This window comes from Diabrotica virgifera, chromosome 1 (genome assembly GCF_917563875.1).
Source record: "Diabrotica virgifera virgifera chromosome 1, PGI_DIABVI_V3a".
In the NCBI taxonomy this organism is placed as follows: domain Eukaryota; kingdom Metazoa; phylum Arthropoda; class Insecta; order Coleoptera; family Chrysomelidae; genus Diabrotica; species Diabrotica virgifera.
The window spans coordinates 273,953,460-273,976,892 of record NC_065443.1 but is presented as its reverse complement, the minus strand read 5'-3'; the positions used below and the strand labels follow the sequence as shown (position 1 = coordinate 273,976,892).

The 23,433-nt window shown below is 34.7% G+C and overlaps 1 protein-coding gene across 1 annotated transcript in view; it reads right to left on the bottom strand.

Moving 5' to 3' along the window:
• Nucleotides 1–490: 490 nt before the first annotated feature.
• The window catches only part of LOC114334909 (peroxidase-like), a 92,421-nt gene continuing 69,478 nt past the window's right edge, over nucleotides 491–23,433 (bottom strand). The window contains exons 8-9 of the mRNA XM_028285045.2: nucleotides 20,059–20,357; nucleotides 491–584 (exon numbers count right to left, since the gene is read on the bottom strand). Of these exons, the coding sequence (XP_028140846.1) occupies nucleotides 506–584; nucleotides 20,059–20,357 (378 nt within the window). The 3' untranslated portion in view covers nucleotides 491–505. The remainder of the gene's footprint in view (nucleotides 585–20,058; nucleotides 20,358–23,433) is intronic.

Here is a 23,433-nt window from a genome sequence, read left to right as displayed (position 1 = left end):
TGCAATTAGACTGCTATTTATCACCAACTGGGCATTTAAATGAATGGAACACGTAGAATACGTCAAATGACAGGAATTATGACAGGTGACAAATAGAAGTCTTATTTTTGCATGAGAGTTTAATGAAAGGGTAACAAATCAATTGGAAGTTCTGTCCGACAAAATTCATTTAATCGTTTTCATCGTTCCAAATTTTAAACCTGTTCCACAATTAAAACTTCCCCTGTTCCAGTGTTCCCATACATCAAAGTTTGTCCGACTAGACACCCTTAAGCTATTAACAAATTTTCAGCTTGCTATTAATCAACTTTTTTTCATACGCGGGATCCAGACCTAATAATATGAGATAAAGTAGATAAAAATTATTACAATTTAGAAATGGGTACTACATACGTTATGAAAATCAAATATTAGGAACAAAAAACGAATTGTAAAAAAATGTTTATTATAAATACAAATAAGTTCTTTTTAACTATATATTTATATAATATTATGCTTATGAGAGTTAATAATAATTTGTGTATCTTTCTTCCCAGAGTGTTAGGTCGATTCCAGGTATTTTATTACAAGCTACTTTAGGGTTGCTAAAAATAAAACATGCATGTTTTAAGGTTTATTTTTACTAATACTTACTTTAATTTTTACTTGTTAGACGTAATTAATAAATAAACGGCTCACAGAACTAAAAAAATGTTGATTTGATACTGTAAAACTCGTTAAGAAAGAATCGTAAATATAATGAACTATTTTAAACGGTAAATAAGCCACAATTTTACAAAAAAAATGAATTTATTAACGTTTCGACGCCCAAGTCGGGTGTCGTTGTCAAAATACAAAATAATACTTAATAAACAAAAATGTTGTTGCTTAGTAAAAAATTCTTCTAATAATTTATTTATTCTGACTCATTTATGTCGGCAATTCAGGCATGTATTATATATTTTAAATATAAAAAATACACAACATTTTTTAAACAAATTATCAATTGCCCATTGGTTTTCTCATCGCCCATTTCTCTACTTTGACGGTTGTTTAACGCTTGTTTACGTTTTATGACGCAGTCACAAAACGTAAAAAATGCTTTTATATACCTTGCCGGCTAATGGTGAGCAATGCTCACCATTAGACGACGTTACGCTTCACCACATAACACAAAATTTGATAAAAACAAAACATAACCGAACAAAACTAACTATATCAGTGTTTAAAGTGATAAATAAATAAAAGATGTAAGTACTATTTAAGCTATATTTCTGTAAAAAAAAAGTTATCGCTTAGTTTCTCAGAGACGCAAATAATATCAAACCACGAGCAAAACAAGGTCCATGTCACCAGCCCCCCCTTTTTCAATTTGAGGGTCAAAAAAAAGCTCATTCGTTTGTATTGCGTTAGTACTGGATTGTATCACCCTTCATTCGTTTGTACTGCCCCCACCCTTTTAAATCTGCCTGGAGGGGCTGGTGACATGCCATCCCCCCCTTTTTCGATTTGAGGGTCAAAAAAAGGTTCATTCGTTTGTATTGCGTTAGTACTGGATTGTATCACCCTTCATTCGTTTGTACTGCCCCCACCCTTTTAAATCTGCCTGGAGGGGCTGGTGACATGCCATCCCCCCTTTTTCGATCTGAAGGTCCGGGATGGGTATGTTCGTTTGTACTGCGTTAGTATCGGATTGTATCGTCCTTATTTTGTTTGTACTGCCCCCACCCGTCTAGATTGGCCTGGGGGGCCAGTGACATGCTACCCTCTACTCTGCACTTTTTGCCTTCTGAAAGTCGAAAATAGGCTATTTCGTTTGTACTGCGTTAGTACTGGATTGTATCACCCTTCATTCGTTTGTACTGCCCCCACCCTTTTAAATCTGCCTGGAGGGGCTGGTGACATGCCATCCCCCCTTTTTCGATCTGAAGGTCCGGGATGGGTATGTTCGTTTGTACTGCGTTAGTATCGGATTGTATCGTCCTTATTTTGTTTGTACTGCCCCCACCCGTCTAGATTGGCCTGGGGGGCCAGTGACATGCTACCCTCTACTCTGCACTTTTTGCCTTCTGAAAGTCGAAAATAGGCTATTTCGTTTGTACTGCGTTAGTACTGGATTGTATCACCCTTCATTCGTTTGTACTGCCCCCACCCTTTTAAATCTGCCTGGAGGGGCTGGTGACATGCCATCCCCCCCTTTTTCGATCTGAAGGTCCGGGATGGGTATGTTCGTTTGTACTGCGTTAGTATCGGATTGTATCGCCCTTATTTTGTTTGTACCGCCCCCACCCGTCTAGATTGGCCTGGGGGGCCAGTGACATGCTACCCTTCTACATTTAAAACAGGGGAGGATTAGTGCTAGGAGTAAGGACACAAAATTAGCCAAAACTATTATAGTAACACCGCGGGTGTAAAATTTGGTAAATTCGTCAAAAATGTAACGAATTACATTTTGAAACTGAAAAACAGGCTTGCAAGCCACTCTCCATGGGGAATGGATAGTTACACCCTCAGATGGATCTCGGAGTAGTTCCACGCTACCGATTTGAAAAATGGTACATGTATTTGTTGGAGATATTTTGAACACCATTTTCGATCAGACATCAGAGGAGCGACCTTGCCTTTTCCTCCCAGGAAGAAATTTATCCATCCCCTCAATAAATTTTACAGTTTTACACGCTATCGATATGAAAATCAAAGATCTCATGCGGCGCATTCCGAAATGCAATCTTCGTTTTACAATTTCAACATCTCTGTTGAAAAATTTTCAATCGTTTTTAAAACCATTCATTTTGGAACAAAGTCGTAGGGAAATAAAATAAAGATAATTGAATTTTTTATGATATACGACTATAAAATACACTTAATAGGTTTTGCATAATAATTTTGCAATCTAAATTTTTTTAAAAAAGTTAAAATTTTTTATAAACTTTCTGAACAAAAAGTAGACCATTATTTAGAAGTTTGCTCATTTTTTTGCATATAAAGATACGCCCTACCTATCTAATACACTTTACAGAACTTAAGTTGGTTTATTTAATCGGCCTCAGCAATGTTTTAAAGTTATACACAATTTTTTGGCTTATAAACAAATACAGTGAGGACGTTTGAGTTAATAAATACGAATAAATTCATTTTTCTGTTATTTATCAATTAAACATTTTTTTCTGTTTTAGGACAACAGTAAAATGTATCTCGAATTAATTAAATTAAATACTTTCTTCTGTTTGTCTCAATTAATTAAAAAAAAATTTGGGCACCCTGTATAAATAATTATGTAATAAATAGAGAATTGAATAATCTTTCAAATAAGCTAGCATACGACCCACATTTTCGTTTAAAAAAATCATAGATTACGTCATCACACCCAGATGGATGACGTTAGTAGTATGATAGATATCCCAAAAATTATAATTTAAATATAAAAATCGACCTGTTTAGGGATTTATCTCCAGAGTTGCCCATTCTCGAGAAAATGAATTTATTCCACCTCAAACGTCTTCACTATATTTGTTTATAAGCAAAAAAATTGTTTATATACTTAAAACAGTGCTGAGGCCGCTTAAATAATCCGATTTTAATTTTGTAAAGTGTATTGGATTGGTAAAGTACCTCTCGATATGTAAAAAAATTTGCAAACTTCTAACAGGTCTACTTTTTGTTCAGAAAAGTTTTAAAAAATTTGAACTTTTCTAAAAAAATTTAGATTGCAAAATTATTATGCAAAATCTATTATGTCGATTTTAATAAAATTTGGTGGACGGATTGAGTATGTTGTAAGAACTTTCTAAGTAAAATACGAAGGTTCTAAGTGCAACCAAAGTGGTTGAAAAACATTGAATAAGAAGAGGCTTATTTTGCCCTCTTATTTTGTATTTATTGCTATTTTGCAGAAAGGATAATCATTTAAGATATTTTATAGCAGTCGTGTCGTATATCATACAAAATTCAATTATCTTTATTTTATTTCCCTATGACTTTGTTCCAAAATGAATCGTTTTTAAGTTACAAGCAATGAAAGTTGAAAAAAATCGATGTTTTTCGAAATTTTTAAATATTTAAATTTTTTTAATAATGTTCCAAACATATTTGAGAAGGAGCGTGAGTCAATTATAATTACTGAAGTTGTCACCTAATTTTATCTGCAAAAATCGGAATGCCACCTCTCACATCCACCTCAAAACAGATCCGCCCTGGTCTATACAGCGATAATTCCATAGTAGAAATCGAAAATTGCAATGTCATTGTTTATTTAATAGGTCAGTTTGGCATTTAATATACTTGCAAATATTTTTCTATAAAAATGTCTCGTTTTGGCACTGAATCTGTAGAGTCAATTAACACGTTGACGGACAGTGCGTCAAATGTATAAGCAAGTTTTTGACACTATATTTATTTTACAAATAATGAAATACCTACGGAAATTCTGAATCTTATTGCAGTCATAAATGAACAATACAAACCTTTCTAGAAAACAAATTGCCAGAACATAGCAGCTGCAATTATTGTTATCTGGTCTCTGACATTAGATGGTAAGAAAGATATTGATTGTGGGAACTTTTCATTTAATGTTCCAAATACATACTTTTAATAATTTTCGATTCCAATGAATTCTGCCGTATGTATGTTTCAGTTAATCAGTTATCCAGAGAGGTTGAAATTGTACAACGAAGAGTGCATTTCGGAATACGCCGCATAAGATCTTTGATAATCATATCGATAGCGTCTGAAACTGTAAAATTTATTGAGGGGATGGATAAATTTCTTCCTAGTAGGAAAAGACAAGGTCGCTGCTCTGATTTCTGATTGAAAATGATGTTCAAAATATCTCCAACAAATACATGTACCATTTTTCAAATTTCCATTCCCCGTGGAGAGTGGCTTGTAAGCCTGTTTTTCAGTTTCAAAATTTAATTCGTTTCATTTTTGACGAATTTACCAAATTTTACACCCACGGTGTTACTATGTGCAATGTTTGGCTGATTTTGTGTCCTTACTCCTAGCACTAATCCTTCTCTGTTTTAAATGTAGAAGGGTAGGGGTAGTACAAACAAAATAAGGGCGGTACAATCCAGTACTAACGCAGTACAAACGAAATAGCCTATTTTTGACATTCAGATGGCAAAGAATGCATAGTAGAGGGGTAGCATGTCACTGGCCCCTCAGGCCAATCTAGACGGGTGGGGGCGGTACAAACAAAATAAGGGCGATACAATCCGATACTAACGTAGTACAAACGAACATACCCATCCCGGACCCCCACATCGAAAAAGGGGGGGATGGCATGTCACCAGCCCCTCCAGGCAGATTTAAAAGGGTGGAGGCAGTACAAACGAATGAAGGGTGATACAATCCAGTACTAACGCAGTACAAACGAAATAGCCTATTTTCGACATTTAGGAGGCAAAAAGTGCAGAGTACAGGGTAGCATGTCACTGGCCCCCCCAGGCCAATCTAGACGGGTGGGGGCAGTACAAACAAAATAAGGGCGATACAATCCGATACTAACGCAGTACAAACGAACATACCCATCCCGGACCCCCAGATCTAAAAAGGGGGGGATGGCATGTCACCAGCCCCTCCAGGCAGATTTAAAAGGGTGGGGGCAGTACAAACGAATGAAGGGTGATACAATCCAGTACTAACGCAATACAAACCAATGAGCTTTTTTTTGACCCTTAAATCGAAAAAGGGGGGGATGGCATGTCACCAGCCCCTCCAGGCAGATTTTAAAGGGTGGGGGCAGTACAAACGAATGAAGGGTGATACAATCCAGTACTAACGCAATACAAACGAATGAGCTTTTTTTTAACCCTCAAATCGAAAAAGGGGGGGCTGGTGACATGGACCTAGCAAAACATGTAAACGATAACTGTCAACCGGTAAAGTATCTCCCGGCGTTCGTTTGTGTCGGATAGATATGGCTGTTGCTACTAGGTGGCCCGACAATATAGTTTTTGCAATTTTATTAAATAGGAGAACAGAAACATTGATGCGCACATTTACCCGACGCGCACCATTAGCCGACTCTCCCCTACGTTATATTGTACGTTACTAGTTTCAAGAAACTCTATCTATCCGTTCATTAAAGTTATTATTGAGAGAAGTTCTAGATTGACTCCAAATTCGATATCCAAATATCAAAATATATTATTTTTTTAACACTAGAAAGCCGGAGAGGCCAATTTGGCCCCTGTTGAGATTTAAAGTTATTGTAGTTTTTTTATTTGAGGCAATAATATTTTCATATTTTATGACTTTTAATATTTTGATACAAAGCCTTATTTAAAACAAAAAAATATTGTTTACTAAATTTATTTAATGGTTTTTTTTTAACAAATCTACCATAGAAGTCTAAAGGGGTCAAATTGGCCCCGTGTAAGTTATTATCGTTTTCTGGTAAATTCGACGATCCTTTCTTTCAAATTCCTGTCGAATGGTTAAAATTATATTTATGTATGTTATATGAGAAAATATTAACCTTGAACTAGCTTAAGTTCGCCGACTTCATATTTCATCATACCATTCCCACAGAAACCGCTTAGCAAGCAGCAGAAGAACTTTGTACGAACCGTTGGCCAATATTCATGGGAACAGCGCTTCAGCACTTCATACCAAACCTATAAATTGCCATTTTCAGATGCCGGGACCACTCTTAGCTGCAACTTCGACCTGTCCAGTTATTGTAGTCATTTTAAATTAATTTATTTTGTACTATTGTTTGAATATTTAATGTGTAACAAATAAAGTTCTTTTTTAAAAGTCAAATACGTGATTAGTGATCTAACAATTGGCGCAGTCAGTAGGATCCGTTTAACGTTGCTAGAATACGTGTATACTCACTGGCAGCGGCGGATTCTCATCCCTTAACGGATCAAAGAATCTAGGGAAGTCCCCACTCCTGTGATCTACGGAAGGAACACCTAGTGAAGCCCCTGGTAGCCGATCAGAGAGAACAAGACGACCCTTAAAGAATAAAGAATCTCCGAACAACCTCACTCCTGTGATCTACGGAAGGAAGACCTAGTGAAGCCCCTGGTAGCTGAGCAGAGAGAACAAGGATGTTCTTCTTTAAGTAAGTGGATTTTGTATCATCTCGTTAATAATGTTGTTATAATAATTTACAAAATTGACTATACTGCAAGTCGATTATTCAAGATACAAATAATACAAGTTGATTATCTAATATTTGAAAGTATTAATATTGACATTTTTCTTTATACTATTTGATACTGATATTTTATTGTCATATTTTTTATTACTTGGTATATTTCTGACATATTTTATTGACATATTTTTACTTGCTATATTTTTGGTATATTTTCTCTTGATACTTTTATTGATATATTTGATATTTTTTATTGATATATTATTTGATATTTTTACTGATACATTTTTTGTCTCTATATAACATTTTTATTTTTATTGATACATTTTTGCCCTTTATATACCACCACATTTTTATCTTCCTTACATACAGACATTTTATATTTATCCATACTTCTATTTTTCATTTTCTTTTAAAAATATTCCGCAAAATGCCCGAGACACGTTCCCAAACTCAACAAGAAATCGAACCATATAAGCTTTCGGAAATTTTTTCCATTATCCCAGAATTTGAAGGCGATCCGATTTCTCTTTCTACATTTTTAGATGCGTGCGACTGTGCTATTAAGATGGCCACAGGCGATCAGCGCGTTCTTTTAACGATTCACATAAAAAATAAACTCAAAGGTAAAGCTGCACAGCTTATTAATTCTAGAAAACCACTTTCTTATAAAGAAATAAAACAATTACTAAATCTACATTTCGGAGAGAGTAGAGACCTGACTTCCTTAATACAAGACTTATAAAGACTAAGACAACTATCTAATGAATCCCCTCTAACTTTCTTTAACCGCTTACAAGTTCTGAATGCAAAAATGCACGCCTCGATCTAAATAGCAGATTTATCCGCAGAACAAAAAACCGCCCAATGTGACTTAATCGATACCATGACCGACGTTTTAGCCGGTTTAGAACCTCGTCTAGGACAAATTATTAGGGCTAGTAATCCAAAAGATCTCATTGAAGCAAGCAATCGTATCCGACGCGAACTTCAATTATCATATTTTGAAGAACAAAAATCTAATTCTAAATCAAATAATCCTAAACCCTCTCAGCCAATGAGAAGACCCCCGTCCCAATTTACAAAATGCACAAATTGTGGCCCAATGGGTCATCAAAATTTTGAATGCCGCTCTTCCCGTTTCGTACAACCAAATCAATCTTTTTCTAGGCCTAACGGTTATCAAAACCAATATAATAATGGACCTAACAACTATCAAACCAATCAAAACCCTAATAGGAATCAATATTACTCCAACAATCCAAATTTCAACCAACAGAGACCTTCCTTTTCATCTCAAAATCAAAATCAAAATCGTCCATCCTTTATTCAAAGAAACCCAAATTTTCAAAGGACACATGTTTTAAACGAATACCCTGATGAAATGACGACTAACTATTATACAGACGATTATTATACAAATAATTATTATAATACCGATAACTATGAAAACTATGAAACAGATTATTATACGGAAAATAATCCACAAACCGATAACTTTTTACGAAACCACAACTAACACACTCGACACAGAAAATTATCAGGATTTTCTTTCACTTCAGAATCAAAATCATCCTCCCAACCATACGAACCATTCAACGGATATTACGAATATGCAAGAACAAATCCAAGCACTCAACTTGGACAATTTTCATCCGGATCTCAATTTTCCCGAACAAAAGTTCCTGTAACACCATTTCATACCATGAGTTCCAAAAATTTATATTACATTAACGATGCTACCAACACTTTTAAACTTTTAATCGACACAGGTGCTGGAATCACTGTTTTCCAGCACGCAACTATCATAATGGATTTCCTGAAAATGTTACAATTCAAGGTATAACCGATTAAAAATTGTTAATAACAGAATCTGTCCTTATTCCCTTCACTGACGATAATCCTCACAAAGTCTTTATTTTCAATTTAGACATTTATTTCGATGGCATAATAGGCCTAGACTTTCTAGATTATGAATGCGTAATAGATCTCAAATCCCGACAGTTGCATACAAATTTTAAAACTCTCACCCTTCACAAAGTAGGACACGATACAAACACATCTCCTAAAGACAAATCACCGACACACCCTACAGAAACAAGACAAAACGAACCTAAGATAAAAATTATTAAATAAAATTCTGAACAAGAATCGAATTTAAATTACCAAAACCATATGAATGAAAAATACACTATCGTAAAAACCCAAGATCAAGACAAAAATCTTGAAAGACCGGAGAGAAAACGAATAAAAGGAAAAAACATAATTACCATTGACAGCCGGACCGAACAAATATGCAGACTAAAATGCAACTTATCAAATACAGATGCCATATTATCAGCTCAAGAAATAGAAAAAGTTAGATTACCTCATGCATTAGTCCATGTAGACGAAAATGGAGAATTCTTAACTTCCGTCCTAAATGCTAATGCTATGCCGAAAACACTCTAATTTTCAGACGTTTCAATCGAACCTTTCAAAAACTCGGAGACAATCCTAGCCTACAACGGAAATGATTTTGGAGAACCCGTAGTAGATAAAACAAGAATATTACGAGGAAAACGAAAAGCCCTAGATACAAAGTTTACTACTTTTTAAACAATTAGAATAATTGAAATAAAAATATAATAAACAATATTTTAAATCTAAGACTTTTCGTTAATAAACTGCTTTCTGGCTGCATCCCATATCTCCGGATTTTACAATATATAATCACATAGAGACGACGAAATAGGAGAAAGCAAATAGAGGACACTTAGGCCACGCATTTACCTTCTCTTCGTCTAGGAAAAGGACCGAATGACAGTTTCTAAATACTCACAAATTGAGTAAAAATGAAAAAGATAAAAAGGGTTCAAGGCGGGTTTTGTTTATATTCGATTCAGAGTTGGACTACCATCTCCATATAGTAACTATTTCAGCATCCTTATGCATCATCAGTGAAGATTATGCAGTCACAACTCTGAAGGGAATACAAACATTCTGCCTCTTTTAAAGCAAACCATCGCGATGCGATGAACCCGCCTTTTGAGAAGCGATACAGCGACATCCCTCGTATTACGAGGAAAACGAAAAGCCCTAGATACAAAGTTTACTACTTTTTAAACAATTAGAATAATTGAAATAAAAATATAATAAACAATATTTTAAATCTAAGACTTTTCGTTAATAAACTGCTTTCTGGCTGCATCCCATATCTCCGGATTTTACAATATATAATCACATAGAGACGACGAAATAGGAGAAAGCAAATAGAGGACACTTAGGCCACGCATTTACCTTCTCTTCGTCTAGGAAAAGGACCGAAAGACAGTTTCTAAATACTCACAAATTGAGTAAAAATGAAAAAGATAAAAAGGGTTCAAGGCAGGTTTTGTTTATATTCGATTCAGAGTTGGAGTACCATCTCCATATAGTAACTATTTCAGCATCCTTATGCATCATCAGTGAAGATTATGCAGTCACAACTCTGAAGGGAATACAAACATTCTGCCTCTTTTAAAGCAAACCATCGCGATGCGATGAACCCGCCTTTTGAGACGCAATACAGCGACATCTCTCGTATTACGAGGAAAACGAAAAGCCCTAGATACAAAGTTTACTACTTTTTAAACAATTAGAATAGTTGAAATAAAAATATAATAAACAATATTTTAAATGTAAGACTTTTCGTTAATAAACTGCTTTCTGGCTGCATCCCATATCTCCGGATTTTACAATATATAATCACATAGAGACGACGAAATAGGAGAAAGCAAATAGAGGACACTTAGGCCACGCATTTACCTTCTCTTCGTTTAGGAAAAGGACCGAAAGACAATTTCTAAATACTCACAAATTGAGTAAAAATGAAAAAGACAAAAAGGGTTCAAGGCAGGTTTTGTTTATATTCGATTCAGAGTTGGACTACCATCTCCATATAGTAACTATTTCAGCATCCTTATGCATCATCAGTGAAGATTATGCAGTCACAACTCTGAAGGGAATACAAACATTCTGCCTCTTTTAAAGCAAACCATCGCGATGAGATGAATGAAGTGTCCTCTATTTGCTTTCTCCTATTTCGTCGTCTCTATGTGATTATATATTGTAAAATCCGGAGATATGGGATGCAGCCAGAAAGCAGTTTATTAACGAAAAGTCTTAGATTTAAAATATTGTTTATTTTATTTTTATTTGTATGTATACACCGTTCTTAGGCGTCAACGCCCTTCGGTAGGGATCTATGGAGGAGTATCACCAAGCCGGAAGCCCTTATCCCTTCCCGTACCGCTCCTCCATAGGTCGATCAGACGCCAGTTTATTCCAGACCAAGCCGTAGACTCTATTGAGTTTTATACTACGGCGTTGGCCTTTTATAAATTTCATGACCTAGCTGAGGCTCGAACCAGCGACCGCAAATCGCAAATCCACTAAACTTGTCGATCGACTGAGCCCCAGCTAACTGGACCGTCAAGACCGACTTTTCAATTATTTCAATTATTCTAATTGTTTAAAAAGTAGTAAACTTTGTATCTAGGGCTTTTCGTTTTCCTCGTAATACGAGAGATGTCGCTGTATTGCGTCTCAAAAGGCGGGTTCATCGCATCGCGATGGTTTGCTTTAAAAGAGGCAGAATGTTTGTATTCCCTTCAGAGTTGTGACTGCATAATCTTCACTGATGATGCATAAGGATGCTGAAATAGTTACTATATGGAGATGGTAGTCCAACTCTGAATCGAATATAAACAAAACCTGCCTTGAACCCTTTTTATCTAAAACAAGAATAATTAAAGAACAACTAAGAATTGATCACCTAAATTGCGAAGAACAAGAACTGATTTTAGATATCTGTACTGAATATGCAGATATATTTTATGTCGAAGGCGACAAATTGACTTTCACAAACGAAATCAAGCACAAAATCGATACAAACAACGCTAAACCTATCTTCACTAAATCCTATAGATATCCTCAAATACATAAGGAAGAGGTAAAGACGCAAATTAATAAAATGTTAGAAGAAGGAATAATCCAGAAAAGCGTCTCGCCATATTCGAGTCCAGTCTGGGCCGTACCGAAGAAATTGGATGCCTCAGGAAAACAAAAATGGCGAGTTGTTATTGATTATCGCAAGCTTAACGAACTGACAGTACAAGACCGTCATCCTGTACCACAAATATCAGAACTATTAGACCAATTAGGAAGATGCCAATACTTCACAACACTAGATTTAGCGTCTGGATTTCACCAGATTGAAATCGAGCCACAAGACATCCAGAAAACGGCCTTTTCCGTCGAAAATGGACATTACGAATTTGTTCGTATGCCATTCGGACTAATGAATGCTCCATCTACTTTCCAAAGAGTAATGGACAACATCCTCTTGGGAATACAAAACGAAAGATGCCTAGTATACATGGATGACATAATTATCTACTCACCCACTATCCATGATCACATGTCACGACTAACAGAAGTTTTTAAAAGGTTACGAAAAGCAAATTTAAAAATACAGCCAGACAAATGCGAATTTTTAAGAAAAGAAGTGGCATATTTGGGCCACCTTGTAACAGAAAATGGTGTAAAAACAAATCCAGCTAAAATATCTTGCATCAAAAACTTCCCGGAACAACAAAGAACACAACTTCCCAAAGAACACCAAAGAAATAAAATCATTTTTAGGCTTAGGCGGTTACTACAGAAGATTTATTCCAAATTTTGCCAAAATTTCTAAACCACTTACGAAACTACTTCAGAAAGACGTACCTTTTATTTTTAATTCTGAATGCAAAGAAGCCTTTAACGAACTTAAAAATATTTTAACATCAGATCCAATACTTATATATCCGAATTTTGAGGAACCATTTTTACTTACCACTGATACTAGTGCATTCGCGATTAGAGTTGTTCTATCACAAGGCCCTATAGGAAAAGATTTACCCATAGCTTTTGCCTCCAGAACGTTATGTGGTGCAGAAACAAAATATTCAACCATAGAGAGAGAATTACTAGCTATCGTATGGGCCGTCAAACATTTTAGACCATATCTTTTTGGACGAAAATTCACACTTATTACCGATCATCGACCCCTTACATTTTTCTCGATAAAAGATCCCGGAAGCCGATTAGCGCTGTGGCGCCTAAAACTCGACGAATACAATTATAAAATAGAACATCGTGCAGGAAAAATAAACAGAAATGCAGATGCCCTCTCAAGAATAAAGATTAACCATTTCAAAGATTGTGCAAACTTTCAATCAAAAATCTCATTACATGCATCGAATGAAGATGACACGGAAACACAGGAAAATGACGAAGACAAAGATGAAGAAAATATAGAAAAAATGTCCGAAGAATTTGACAAATTTATCGAAATGTATAGAACTAAGTCGATAATCGATTATTCTAAAATTGAAACATCGAAGGCGGACTTATTAGACAAATCTAACAAAAATATTGTTACCTTTTTCTGGCAAAATAAACTTGAAGAACTTCACGAGAAAATAATGAATGACATTTTCGAAGAAAACATGGAATATAGTAACAGAAGAATTAGTATTGTACACAGCAAAACTGTGAAAGATCGAAAATATTTTATTATCTTTTGATCCCGAACGAGTAATATCACACCTGTTTCTTGTACTTTTTGCAAATAAAGATCAATTCGATGAATCAAAAATATATTGTGTCGAAAATAATCTCGAACTACCTATTCTTGAGATATTTTCTTATGTTTTTGCTGACAAAGAATTAAAATTAAGAATCTGTCAAAATATAATTAAAACAGCCAGCGAAGACGAAATCCCTCAAATTTTAGATCATTACCATTGTGGTAAAAATAATTTACACCGTGGAATAAACGAAATTGTCAGAAGAATTAAGGAAAAATATAATTGGAAAAATTTAACAAAAGATGTAGAGAAATTTGTAAAAGCATGTGAAATTTGCCAAAAAATTAAAATTTGTAGGAAAAACTTAAGTGGACCACTAGTCATAACAGAAACTCCAAAAACACCATTCGAAAGAATCAGTAGGGACATATTCGAATACCCCACTAGAAATTATGCATTAACTATTCGTAACGAATTGACAAAATTCACACAAGCCTATCATTTAGAAGACAAAAAGGCAGTAACCGTAGCCAAGACACTCCTACTCTTCTTTCAACACTATGGAACACCACTAAGAATTCATTGTGACTGCGGTCGAGAATTCGAAAATGCTATAATCAAAGATTTATGCGAATTATACGACATCAAACTAACATTTTCTAGTGTTAACCATCCACAATCTAATGGATCCGTAGAGAGATTTCATGCCACACTCTCAGAAATGACTAGAGCAAATCAAGCCGAAAACCCGAATGATCATCCCGTCAATATACTCCCTTATGCAGTAATATGTTATAACAACACGAAAAATAAGACCCACGGTTTTACACCATATTATGAACTTATATTTGGTCACACTGCAGGCCGACCACCAGAAACTCTAAACAATCAAAAAACACTAATGAGTAAATATATTCGAGACCTAATTAATCGCATGGAATATTTCTACAAAGTAGCCAGAGCAAAAACAGAGAGACAGAAAGAAAAGGCGAAAGTAAGATTTGACGAAAATATTTCAGCACAAAGACCTGATTTTAAAATTGGTGACAAAGTTTACGTAAAAGAATCCCAAATTAAATCAAAATCGGAAAATCTTTTTAATGGACCTTTCGAAATTCAAGAAATTTTTATAAATTCTGCAATTATCCTTAACCCCAAAACCAACAAAACCTCTAAAGTAAATTTTGACAGACTAAAACCTTATTTTGAATAATTTTCCTTTGCAGATTCTATGGACTCCTTTCTATCGTCCAATCCCAAATTCTCCTCACCCCCATTAATAACACAATTGGAATATTTTTTCATGAAAAAGGAACTATACGAATATCTAACGACAAATGGATTTTACTTGTTTACAAAGAATTATCGCCTATCAAAACTACAATATCCAACAATGACAAAATTTTGGAAAACCTATTAGAAAAATTTATTAACGTGGATACACCGAGAAAACTTGCCTTTCAAGCCGAAGTACAGACACATGTTAGTCTGCTAAAACAAATCTCAAACTCCGTTAACTTAAAATATAAAGAAATAACCTCTGACACAGTACCTTATAATAAACGCGTAAAACGCGGTTTAGTAAATGGTATTGGAACAATATGGAAATCCATTACTGGAAATTTGGACGCCTCTGACGGCGAATACTTTAATAAATGTATAAATAGGTTAAACTCCGATGAAACTCAAATTGAAAATCTTTTAAAAAATCAAATATCTGTTACCACTTCAGTTATAAAAACTTTCAACACTACTATCCAAAAATTGCAAATAGACGAAGAAACCTTTAACAAAGACTTACAAACTATAGAGACTACACTTCTGGACATTAATAATGACATCTCCTTTTACCAAGCACAATTATAAATACTAGATTTATGTGAGTCCTTAATGAAAAGCTACGTATTTTTAGAAAATTATTTAAATGATATACTAAATTCTATCACATTCTCTCGCCTGCAAATTTTACATATTTCGATTATTTCGCCCATAGACTTAATGGACGCATTAAAAGAAATCTCACAGTCATTACAAAATAACGTATTGCCTCTACCCATTTATATGTCAAATATAGCTCAGTATATTGACACAATAAAACTACAAGCTTATCAGCTTGATTCAAAAATTATTTTTGTTCTCGAAATTCCGTTAGTTGATCCCGAAATCTTCACCTTGTATCAATTATATTCAATACCAATATTGGATAATCAAACTGGTTTTCATCATATACTTTCAACTGTTCATAAATACATAGCGCGAGATGATGATTCAATTTCATATGTCTTACCCATGGACACCGAAAAATGCAAACAAATCAGTCAAAACCAAAGAATGTGTACAGACATTCTTCCGTACCCCATAGACACCGATGCTATATGCGAAGCCCAGCTTTTGAAACCTCTCAGCAACTTGCCAAAAACTTGCCAGATGTCCATGCTCTTGGCACAAGGTTACAATGTACAAAAAATTGACCGAAATTTATGGTTGCTAACCATTTCCGATCCATTACCAGTAACAATCAAATGTGCAAGAAAAGATGTCACTACACAAATAATCAAAATAAAATTCAATCTTAAGATTAATTCCCGAATGTATTGCATTTATTGGCAGTACCAGAATTCATGCCAGAGACCAAATCGAGAAATATACAAATATTACGTATAGAAGTCACCCAGTTAACGTACCCTACAGATGCTGTGACCATTTTGAGACAAAGAATCACCTATCAAAATTGAAACCTGTAAAACTCAGTAAGATCAACGTAGATGACTTAAATATTGCACAACACAAGTTGGACCAATATTCAGAAGAACTGGACCATATCATGAACCAATCATCCATCGAGGAACATTTACCTTTATTCACCATATCAACCTTATCCCTGATTATCATCCTAGTTATCTTATACCTTTGCTGTAATTATTGAACCAAAATATTCCCAAAAATTGCAATCTCCTTGTCCCAGGATCAGCCTCCAACTTCAGCACCACGCAGAAATTCCATTAGACAAAAACTTCAAGATTTCACCTCCTTCAGAAGAAGACCCAATGTCCAACAAGAAACTGAAGAAGAAGCAGAAACACCAATTACTCTGTAAAAGTCAAAGCAATAGCATTGACTTTTCACTAATAAGGGGAGTTGTTATATGAGAAAATATTAACCTTGAACTAGCTTAAGTTCGCCGACTTCATATTTCATAATACCATTCCCACAGAAACCGCTTAGCAAGCAGCAGAAGAACTTTGTACGAACCGTTGGCCAATATTCATGGGAACAGCCGAGCGATTCAGCACTTCATACCAATCCTATAAATTACCATTTTCAGATGCCGGGACCACTCTTAGTTGCAACTTCGACCAGTCCAGTTATTGTAGTCATTTTAAATTAATTTATTGTTTGAATATTTAATGTGTAACAAATAAAGTTCTTTTTTAAAAAGTCAAATACGTGATTAGTGATCTAACATATATGTGTATTGTAAATGATTACCTTTATACTGGTACTGATCATCTACGTAACAAAGATACAATTGTTGGCGAACACAAATGAACACAAAGATGCAATTGTTGGTGTAGAAGACCAAATGACGCGTCTTTATACTACAAAAGCAACTTCAAGACGATGGCCTATGTACGTGTTTTATCATACTCTTGACTTGGAAGCAATAAATGCATGGATTATTTATAAAGAAATAACTGGAAGTAGACTCAGTTTCCGTAAGTTTATTCTTCGGCTGTGTGAAGAATTATGGGCCCCATACCTTGTCTCTCGAAATCTGGAACTACGTCTAGCAACACCAGGTCTACCAACAACTATCACTGTTACTATCCAAAAACGAAAAAAATATACTAAAACTATACGTAAAAAATACACTAGAACTAGTTAATAAAATACAACATTTTCGATTGCCCAACAACTCCAGACTAATTTTATTTGACGTAAAAAATCTTTTTCCTAGTGTTCCTCCTACAGAAACTTTTGTTTTAGTTAAAAACCTTTTAGAACATAATAGTACAAATCCGATCACTGCATCTGAAATTTTACACCTTCTTGAAATTTGCATAAATCAAGACTATTTTGAATTCAATAATCAAATTTACACAAACAACAGTGCAGGAATTATTATGGGTAATCCTCTAAGCCCATTACTATCAGATATATTTATGAACCAACTTGAAACAACAATTTCTAAATACCCCTTATTTAAACAGTTTTTATATTGGTGGAGATACGTGGATGACATACTAGTCTGCTTTACAGGAACTAACAGACAACTTGACCAATTTCTATCATACATTAATTCACTTCATAGTAATATTGAGTTCACAATAGAAACAGAACAGAATAATTCCATAAACTTTCTAGATGTAACGATTACCAGACTACACAACAAACATGAGTTCTTCGTATATCATAAACCTACCCATACTGACACAACTATACACAATTCATCATCCCATCCTACACAACACAAATTAGCAGCCTACCATAGCATGATACATAGACTTATAGAAATTCCTATGACAAAAAATAACTTTGAGACAGAAATAAATATCATTAGACAAATAGCAGTAAACAATGGCTATAACGAACAAACAATTAACAACATTTTAAACCAAAAACTCACAGCACCACAGAAAGAACCCAGTACCTTCTGTTCTCTCACATATACTGGCAAAATAACGACAAAAATAGCCAGATACATAAAAAAGAAAGGAATAACACCAGCTTTCAGAACTAACAACAACTTAAGCAAACATATTAAAAACAATAAAAACCGAAAGAGAAAGCAACTACAGAGTGGTGTGTACAAACTAACTTGTGGTGACTGTCCGAAAACTTACATCGGTCAAACTGGCAGAACTTTTGACAAACGGATAGCAGAACACAAAAGGGCTTTCAACAATAGAAAAACAGACACTTCTACATACGCACTTCACCTTCTAGATCATAATTATTCTTTCAATGAAGAGTTTCAAATTCTACATATTCAAAATAAAGCCCTTAAGCTATCACTTTTAGAATCAATGGAAATTAATAAATTGAAAAATACAGATATAATTCTGAATGACCAACTCGAGATAAACAGTTCCTCACTCCTCAACCTCTTCAGTTAAAGACTTAAAAAGGCAAACACATTGTAAAATATATCACTTGAGTACTTGAGAAAGGCACTTTGCCGAAACAGCTGTAGTAATAACATAGTTGTAATAAATTTTGTAGAAGTATAGAAAAACAAACGTTTTTCAGTGTTTTATTGTGAGAAAAAAATATCAGTTGAAAATATTTTGTAAAAGAAATCATACTTCAAATCATTGCCACGGTTGTAACAAGGCAATGTGTGGCAAATATCAAAAAGTGCAAATTGTATAATGTTCCGAATGTTTTTGATGGGCAGCGAATGTGTTAAACAATAAAAGTAAAAAATAAAATTAGATTTTACCGTCTAGAGTTGATTTAATTTCTTTAAACTGAGATTTAATTGATTAAAAAACGTGGGGCCAAAATGATCCCTTCCGGCTTTCTAGGTAGGTATGTTAAGGCAGACATTCTAGTGTTAAACATTAAATATAATTAATGACTCAGAGAAAAATGTTTCTTTCACTATTATGTCAACCCAACATCGGGTACCCCGTCAAAATAGCCCCGTCAAAAAAGCTCCGACAAAATAGCCCCGACATAATATCCCGCACACAAAATAGCTCCGACAAAATAGCCTGCAGACAAAATAGCCGCGGAATAATAGCCCGCCGACAAAATAGCCCCGATAAAATAGCCTTGACAAAATAGCCCCGACAAAAAAGCTCTCTTCAGAATTCATCATGAAATAATTCCTTAAAAATAATTTTTTTCGGAAATGGTAATTATCCTCTATTCAGATGTTTATCTTAACTACATTAAATAAAAACGGTCCTTTCAGAGAACTCGAGTCCTGTCTTCCCTGCCTCTTGGAAGTTTGAACATTTAAGTTAAGCGAAAATCAATGTTTATTTATGATATAAACATTTTTTGCTGTTTTCGGGCAACAGTAAAATGCATTTTAAATTAAATAAATTAAATATATTCTTCCTTTTTGTCAAATAATTTAAATTAAAAAAAGTTTTTGGACACCTTGTATAAATAATTGTTTTACCTTGTACAATAATGTAATTGTTTATAAGAGGCTGTTTTAGCCGGGGCTATTTTAGCCGGGGCTGTTTTGACCGGGGCTGTTTTGACCGGGGCTATTTTGTGTGCGATCTATTTTGTCGGGGCTATTTTGTTTGCGGGCTATTTTGTCGAGGCTATTTTGTGTTCGGGCTATTTTGACGGGGCTTTTTTGACGAGGCTGTTTTGACCGGGCTATTTTGACGGGTCACGCAACATCGTGTACTTTACCTGTGAGAGACTTGCTCAAACGCGTGTCGTTGAATTTCAATGATATGATTAGCATTGTCGCAGATCAGCCTGGCTATTGATGATTTCCTAATTTCTCTCAGCTGTGCGCGGCTAAATCCAGTATAATGATTTTCAAAAAAGAACCGATCGGCTACCCTAGTTCTATAAAATTGTTCGAACATGATGCACAAAAATGTGGGACCCGCCAAAGTTCCATGAACTCTTCGCTCCAGAGAACCTCCCACAATAAGCTCAATATCGTCTGGATGGTTATATAGAGAAATAAGCTTTTCTGCGTCCTGCAACAATATTTTTCTAAATAGACAAGGCAAAAACGGCGGGTTCGTTGGGAAAAATATTCCCATGAGATTTTTTTGCATAATCACATTCGTGAGACACCCCAGAATAAGGTTCAAGAAGTCGCCCACGCGAAAAGTGGTCCAAATTTTTTTCAACATTTGAAGACCCTGATGCAAGAAGGGGGTAAGTAACAATATGTAGATTTTACAGGAGAAGCAAAAAAAGTTTTATTTTTTAATTTAAAATTTATGTTGTTCATGAAGTAGGGCCTAACTAATACAACAGGTATATATGATTTTGCTGCCATTCTACAGCCAAACAACAATACTATTAAGGAAAAAAAATTTTGGTGCAATAATAGGATAAGTTTAAGCCTTTTTTGTACTGTAGTTTACAGCAGGTGCAAAAAGGGGATAAGTTACATTAAAATCCATTTTCAGAAGAAATACTTTATTATTAAATGTGGAGTACTTATTAATAAAAATGAATATAAAATAAAGCAACGCAAATTTTAACAAAAAGTCTATTTCCTATTACCGATATTATTTCCTGCTTTTCGTTTTTTAAAAGTTTTTCTATGCATTTCTTACTACATTTGCAATCATCGCCTTGTTTCTTTCTGGTACCACTTTTCCTGTTGTCGTAGATTTATAAGGTTCACCTCTAGCTCTTTTTATTTTCTGCACATTTCTTTTCCAGCTCTTGTAATCTCTTGTTTTCTTTCGTCCATATTTATTATTTGCAGCCTCTTTATCAGCGGACTCCTTCTATTCATATAAATTATTTTCAGATGCACCAGAATGATTCGAAGGCAGAAACTCGCTGCCTGAACTTTGAAATGGTTCAACCTCACTATTTGAACTCATAATGAGATCCTATGTTTTAGTTATAATAAAAAAATCCTCGATATTTTACTAAACCGTACCTCTCGCACTAGCACTATGTTAACTCTCCAACAGTTTCTCGGTGACTACGTGACTTAGATCGCGTTCGTGGCTTGTGCAGATACCGGTACCTTACCCAATCGCGGCAAGCCACCGGTGCAATAGTGGGACAGAATAACACCCATATAAAAATTAATTTAAATTTGGTGCAAGAACGGGATAAGTTACACATTTCTTATATTGTTCTTGCACCAGGCCATACCAGGGGATAAGTAGTTTTCTCTTATAATTTCAGTATCTATTACCTGTACATATCCTATACTTGCGCCAGGCAAGAACAGTTACTATTTTAACCTAAATAAGCACCTATCTCGCTTTTGCAGAATTTGGTACTTATCCCCTTCTTGCACCAGGCTCTTCATTTTTTGAAATCAAATTGCATAAATCAATATTTTTGGCCCGGACAAATATTTTTGGGTTTTTTGAACCATTCTGGACAAAAAAGGTCTGTTATATTTTTTCTCTAAAGTTGCTGGTTCTCCAGTTATAAGTAATCTAAAATTTAAAAAACGCGAAAATGACTATTTTCAAGAATTAATAACTCGGTTTAAAGTTATTATTATGAAAGTCAGAAAGTGACTAATTCAAAGTTTAAAGCCTCCCCACAACATCCTGAAGAAATTTTTGTCATTATTTTATAACTAAGCTGTTATTTTTAAGTAATAATAATGAGCGCCATGCACGTGTTAGGCGGTCGTAAATGCTGAGTGCGAGAGAGATGCCATTCCGCATTCCTTACTCGCACTCACATTTACAGCCCCGTCAATACGATATAACCGCTGATTGTTATTAAATAAAAATAACAGCTAAGTAATAAATTAATCCCACAGATTTCTTCAGGATCATCTGGCGGGGGCTTTAAACTTTGATTTAGTCACTTTCTGACTTTCATAGCCTTGAAAATTGCCATTTTCGCGTTTTTCAAATTTTAAATTGCTTGCTAATTGCTCTAAACTCGAAAACGGTCAACCTTAGAGAAAAAATGTAACAAACATTTTTTTTTCCAAAATGGTCCAAAAACCCTAAAAAAAATTGTCCGGGCCAAAAATATTGATTGCAATTTGATTAATAAAAGTTTTTAAAAAAAATTTGGACCACTTTTCGCGTGAGAGACTTCTTGAACCTTATTTTGGGGTGTCTCACGAATGTGATTATGATAAAAAATCTCATGGGAATATTTTTCCCAACGAACCCGCCATTTTCGCATTGTCTAAAAACTATTGTTATATTACATCTTATATCATAATAATTATTGTCACCCGTAAACAAAAATAATTAATTAAAATATGTTCCAAAATCGTTTTCAAATGTAGTTGTTCTATTTTATCTTTTCCCATGCGCCACGATTTATTTTCAAACAAGATAAATCAAAACATTAATTGAAACGTACGTCGATATGTAGTATCACTGTTTATATAGTGATATTATACTTATACAGAGTGGGCCAAAGAAAACAGTCCACATTGGTATTTGGCAGTATTTATTAGATTTTAAGAAAATGACGAAACAGGTCGATTTTTGATCTAAGGGGGCACATTTTTACGATACATACATCTGTCATTTGTCAATCCCCTTCCTTCCACTTCTCCCGCCCCTTATTTTTAAATAGGGAATAGGGGTCGTGAGCTAGCTTATTTGAAAGGTTATTTAATTATCTATTCAGTAATATTAACATTGACATAATTATTTATACAGGGTGTCCAAGAAAAATTATTTTGAATTAGAAGAAAGAAAAATTTGAAAGAAGAATATAAAACAGAAAACAAAAAAAAATGTTAGTTTGATAGATAAACATTCTTTGTTACTTAAATTCAATATTCAACCTTTTTTTTTTCATCTTTAAAGAGGGGGTGGGGTCTGGAATTTTCAAAAGACATCTCAGTCCAGAACGCCGCCTGACTAACCTTAGTGCAGGATTCATTCTTCGTAGCCCCAGCGATAGTTCCTGAGGTAATTTAAAAACTCTCTCTAGTCGCCGAGGCTACGCCGAATGCCTACCTGCTAAATTAAACCCTGCTCTGTCATCCAGCGCTCCGAAAGCCGAATGGCTGCTGCAAGGTCGACATCGCTTCCGAAGCACTTTACCTTGATTTATCCACAGAATGTAAGGAAGGATGCCCTTTCTTTTCCC